The sequence below is a fragment of the Ipomoea nil genome, unplaced genomic scaffold (assembly GCF_001879475.1).
Source record: "Ipomoea nil cultivar Tokyo-kokei standard unplaced genomic scaffold, Asagao_1.1 scaffold2942, whole genome shotgun sequence".
In the NCBI taxonomy this organism is placed as follows: Eukaryota; Viridiplantae; Streptophyta; class Magnoliopsida; order Solanales; family Convolvulaceae; genus Ipomoea; species Ipomoea nil.
In genome coordinates this window covers 152,319-158,318 of record NW_017619370.1, presented here as the reverse complement: position 1 = coordinate 158,318, position 6,000 = coordinate 152,319, and the positions used below count along the sequence as shown (strand labels likewise).

Genomic DNA, 6,000 nt, shown 5'->3' with positions numbered 1-6,000 from the left:
ACACACCCCGACCCAACAGAGCATTTTGAAGGATGTAAATCACGGTGATTCAATACTGCATTTATTAATCATTGATGGAAACTAGAATTTGCTATTATGCCAATCAATAAGTTGTAATGAAGACCAAGCAAATTATGTGCTGATGAGTTGAACCATGGCCTACAAACTTAACTATACTACTACAAAGTACATAAACTAAATTGAATGAATTATGGAATATTATCAAAGGCATCCCATATGGGTTTGGTGGCAACCAATTCAAGAACTACAAAAAAGCACAAAAATATACAAAAGATATATGGTCCCCATTATTATTGGTGCCATACATATGATCCCAAAGATTGTTCTAAACCACTGCAACAGATTGATTACCCTCCCTTTTGTCCTCTTTGGCACAAAGCAATACATATAAGTTGAAGGGAATAAAGCAGCAAATGAAAGAGATAAAGCCTAAAGAACAACCAACCAAAGAAAGAAAAAATAATTAAAGAGGGGAAAAGTGAAAAGAAAAGAAAATTAAAGGGGGTTGGTTGATAATGCTATGCTCCTCATAAGAGACAACCAATAAGTGGAATTCTCAGTCCTCTGCCAAACCCTTACCTTACCCACATAATTCTGTCTACCTCCTACTTCACTCCCTCATCTTTTTTTTTTTTTTTTTTTTTTTCCTTTCAAATATGGCATTTAATTTACACCAAAAAAAAAAAAAACCTAAAAAAATAAAATATTAAAAAGAATAAAAGGGTAAAGGGCAGCAAAGTACTAGTGAGAGAAAAACCAGTCTTTTCCATTCTTCTCACTATTACAATTTTGTTATGACGTGTTTGGCGTCGACTTTGTGAGATAACGTGAGGCGCACGTGAGCGTGGGGGTGGAAGTATTAAGTATATGCTTTTGTTGACGACAACGTGCGTTGGTTTGCCTTTGTTCCCAATGATGTAATGGAATCTCCGTGACGGTCACGCGCCACGCTGCGCGTGGGGATCGTAGTGGGTTCATAACACCTCCGCCGCTGTCGGATGTATGTCTTTAAGCAAGCCCAACACTTGTTGCATCGTGGGCCTTTTGTCGGCCGCCTCCGCCGTACACAAATACCCGACTCGGAGGCACTCCACCATCTCACCCACTGAGTCGTCCGCGAGTTGCAGCCTCGAGTCGATGGCGTCGCCGCCGTGGCCCTCCTTGACGAGCCGCCTGACCCACTTCACAGTCTCCGCCGTCCCGGGTTGACCTGTCAACAACTCCACCAACACAACACCGAAGTTATACACGTCCGACTCGGCGGACGACCCGTCAACTCGACTGGCACTCAGTCCGAAATCCGCAATACGCGGCTCGAAGTCCTCCGCCAAGAGAATGTTGGAAGGCACCAAGTGGCCGTGCACCGCCGGCTTGGACTGGCCGTGGTGGAGGTAGGCGAGGCCGCGAGCTATCCCCACCGCGATGCGGTGGCGCGTGTGCCACTCTATCTTCTCCGGCGACGTAATAATGGACCCACCGCCAGTCTGCAGCTCCCACGTGTCGGTGCTCCAATCCTCCACGTTCCGGGGACCGGCCGGCAGCTCATGCAGCCACCGGTGCAGGTCGCCGTTGGCCATGAATTCGTACAACACCAGCTTCTCCTTACCTGCATGAAATGCAACGACGCAATTATTGACAAAAGGCTTTCCATATCAAATCCCTCATTGAATTTCATGTCTCTTATGTCGTCACTTTCACCCCAATTTTCACAAATTCAATGCTTCATTAAATTCGAAACTTAACTCAACTGTGCTCCTACGTGGTCCATCCATGATTCAAAAACATTAACATCATCTATTAATTCACGCCACGTTATGATTCCATGACAGATAACCAGACAAATTACCATAGAAATCAAAACATAAAACATATTCGTTTGGAATGACTTTATTGCGGGCACTAAAGACCTAGGTGCCAGTTAAAACACATCTTACAATTTACCTTTTTCATCCGGTCTAGACAAAAACTTAAGATTGAAATGCAACCCACTCGCCCTAAACAACATTAAAAAACACTCATTTTAGGAAATTGTGCCTAAACACATTATAGACGATCTGATTATTAAAACTTTCCTAACAATTTAAAATATGAAAAAGTTATTAAGTGACCCTATAAAGAAGTTCGTAATCAATATATGAGGGTGTACGCTATATAAACACTGCTTCTTCTCTGACCCTAGTTAACAAAGTAGTACTATAAGTTTTGGTTATTACTAGCCTCGCTATTGTTTGAAATTACTTTTTTGAGAAATTTAAGGCCAAATATTTGAAAAAAATGGGAGTTTGAATCTAGTATTTGTACTAGTGTAGCAGAGTACTAGCAGGCTAGGGAGGTAATTGAGAACATATTAATTGCTAGATGTGTTGGATTTGTTGTCTTCATTGATGTTTCAGAGTGTCACTATATCTAACACGTGAACCCATTCATTACGCCCAGGTCAACAATTCAAACACAAACATAGAAACAACAGTAAAAACAAAACATGATTCAGAGTCACACTTGCGTGTTTTCTTATATGGGACGAACGTAATTAATTGCAGTACAAAAAAATCTTTAAATCTTTTCATGTTAAGACTTTCCTCAAATTAACAACAAGATTCCAAGTTCAATTTCGTAGTGAAACCAATCTATTGAACTAATAATCTGATTTATTTAGTCTGATTGCAGATACTCGGCCCCATCTCAACTAAAAGTCTAAAACTAATAGTTAGATTGCACATTAATGGCTATATATGCTGATACTAAATTGAAGCATGTGTTCCATCTCAACTAAAAGCCTAAATTGATAGTTGGATTACACATTAATGGCTATATGCTAATATGCTCTAAGGCTCAGTGGACTGAGCAAAATACCATATTTGCCCACTTTAGGCATATTTCCAATTGTCGAATTTCGAATCTTGATTTCTTTTCTTAAATATTGTCTACTGAATTAGTTAGTTAAGTCACGGATACAGTACACACTCTTTAATAATGATTGCGGTTTTGGGATAGTGAAAAGCATACCTGCAATGCAGAAGCCAGAAATGGGCAAGAGGTTAGGGTGTTTGAATCTCGACAAGTCTTCAAACATGGCTATGGCGCCTTCATGGGTGAGGTGTCTGGCATTCTCGAGGACCTTGATTGCCACGTGGAGCTCACCTGGCAGTACGGCTCTGTAAACGGGCCCACATCTCCCTTCCGCCAGGAGGGATTCCTTCCCGAAGTGTGACGTGGCGGCTATGAGGTCTTTGAAGCTCAGGTTCAGCAATGGCTTCTCGAACATCACGACCGGCGCCGAGGTTGGTTCCTTGATGTCGGCCACCCATGACGCCCCGGACTCTGTCTCGAACGCGAACGGCCCAGATTTTTCCAGCTTAAAGGGTACCTGAATCGGCATCGAAATCAGCCATTTGTTCTTCTTCCTGCTCTGTTTTCTCCTCCGGTACACGCAAATCGAGGCCGCCATTACAGCCATGATGACCAGAAACGCTGATAAGGCTCCCGCTGTGGCTATGATCGCAACCTTGTGTTTGGATTTGGGCGCCTCTTTCTTGATTGGATGATTTTTTGGGAAAGGAATTGATTTCAATGATTTGTGGGAGTTGAAATGGCCGGCGTGAATGAACGCAGAGTGGCTAAACTTGTGCAGATTTTCCTTATCTAAATGCCCCGTGAAGTTATTGAACGAGATGTTCAAGAACTTTAGGCCGGAAAGAGGGGGAAAATCGGCGGGGAAATCGCCGTTCAAACGGTTACCAGAAACGTCCAAAGACCTCAAAGACTTGATTTTGGAAATGGGTTTCAGATTCCCAGAAATATTGCAGCCGGAAATGCTCAAAGACTCGAGCTTGGTCAGGTTGGCGAACCAAAACGGAAGAGTATTAATCTTGAGATCATTGTGGGAAAGATCAAGGCTGGTGAGATTCTGGAGATTAGAGAGAATCCCCAGATTCTTAAACCTGTTGAAAGAAACATTAATCCTCCGAACAGCCGCCGGCGTTTGGTGAACTGCAAACACTGGTTTTAGTTTTAGGACTCCAATGGCGCCGCCGAGCTTATTCCGGGAGAGATTAATTTCAAGCAGGGTGGAATTAGACCAAACCCACGCCGGAACATAGCCCTTCAAGGAATTGTTGGAGAGATCTAAGGTGCGAAGACGAGTCAAATTCCTCAAAAACTTCCACGAAATAGCGCCGGTGAGATTTCTCGAAGACATCCTAATCTCAGAAACCGAGCAGTTTGGGTTTGGCTCCGAGGCTATAAACTCAGAGAGATTAAACCCCACGACGGAGCTGAAGGCCTTGGCGACAAGAACATGGTCGGAGGAGTTGCCGCAGGCGGATTCTGCCGGCGAAAAAACGGAGATTACAAGCACGAAAATGGAGAGAAATTTCATTATCATTGTTTTGAGTTGATGATTTTGTTCAACTCTTGGAGATTGAAGCTCTTCTTCTTCTCATAAGGGTGGAAAGAGAGAGAGAGAGAGAGAGAGAGAGAGAGAGAGAGAGAGAGGGAAATCTTGGGGGTTAAGGAACCATGGGCGAGTTATAAGGTGCTGGGAAATGGCGGAGGAGAAACCAGAGAAGGCTATATAGCCGCCAGAGAGAGCGGGGAACAAGAAAACCTTTGGGAGTTTGGATTGCAATTTTCGTTAATTAATAAATCATTGAGAATTAATGCTCTATTTACTATTTAGGACTTTAGGTACAACTAATAAAGAAAAATTAGAAACTCACAAAATGTGTATGAAATAATGACGCGTTTATCTCAATTTATTAACCTTCGCATGTAGCTCAATTAGTGGCCGCGCAGATTTAACTCATTAGTTCAGTAGACAGTATTTGAGAAAAAAGATTAATGTTTGAATCTCGGCAGCAGTAATGTAGTGGGAAGATTCCTTGTGCGCACCAACATTTAACCATGTCTGTTAAGTCATTGAATCATCGTGATTTACGTCCTCCTAAATGCTCTGTTAGGTTAGGGTTGGGGATTCAACCTTTTGGGAGAAAAAGGTATTGTCCCCAAATGTGCAGTATCAAATCTTGGCAGCTGTAGTATGAGGGTTCATCCCCTTGTGGGGTGACTCTTTGTAGACATTAAACACTAATCATCCCATCTAAGAAGGCGTTGAGTCACCATAATTGAATTCCTTAATAATCTTTATAAGGCTAAGGTGTGAGTAGTGGGAGTAAGGAATTTCGCTGATTGTACTCAAAGTTAAGAAGAAATTCCGAATCTTAGTGGACTGATGGAAGAATTATGTGATTAGACAAGTAAATAAAAATTAATATAAATTTAAACACCTAAATTTATTTTATTTTATATGAATTTAGACATGTGTTATTGTTTTTCTTATTTATCAACTATAGGAATTGGTCAATTTATATGAGTTCATAAGTTGTTTTGTAGATACCAATTTTAAGAATAGGTGGATATATCCTTTTCTTCCTTTTCCCTTTGGAAAGCAAATAGCTTTTGAACTTTTTTAATTTTTATTATAATGGCCGTTCTCAAAAGGTTGAGTCCTCAATTTCAAGGATCTTTTACGTTTCCGTCTGACAAAGCATCTGGTTTGTACAAATTTTATAAAATATAATTTTATTTTTGATTGTTATATAGATTTTTATCAATTACGAGTAAATAATGAAAATAACAATGTTTTTATTATCGTGAGAGGGTGAAATTAGAGAAATCTTTTAGTAGATATAAATAATTAGAAAAAAAAAAAACAAAAACAAAATTAAGTAGCTAGGCAACATATTGGGGCAAAATTAAAGTGTAAGTAAGTCTTTTTTGTTTTTAAAAGATGGATGAGGTATACAATTTGATGTTACACAATATTATGTTTACATAATAAAAGATATGTGATATTCAAATTTAAACTTATTATTCACAAAAGCGAAATGGCTATAACTTAGGACGGAGTAATAATATACCAAATTTTATTATAAAAAATTAAGTACAAATAACATTAATACAGAGTAATGTTTATAAATT

At 40.1% G+C, this 6,000-nt stretch overlaps 1 protein-coding gene across 1 annotated transcript; it reads right to left on the bottom strand.

Moving 5' to 3' along the window:
- Positions 1-200: 200 nt before the first annotated feature.
- On the bottom strand, positions 201-4,666 carry LOC109162495 (probable LRR receptor-like serine/threonine-protein kinase At2g24230). Its single transcript, XM_019311203.1, has 2 exons — positions 3,028-4,666; positions 201-1,627 (listed from the first exon to the last, which is right to left on the bottom strand). The coding sequence occupies exons 1-2, from the start codon at positions 4,403-4,405 to the stop codon at positions 996-998; spliced, it is 2,010 nt and encodes a 669-aa protein (XP_019166748.1). The 5' UTR covers positions 4,406-4,666; the 3' UTR covers positions 201-995.
- Between the last annotated feature and the right edge of the window lie 1,334 nt (positions 4,667-6,000).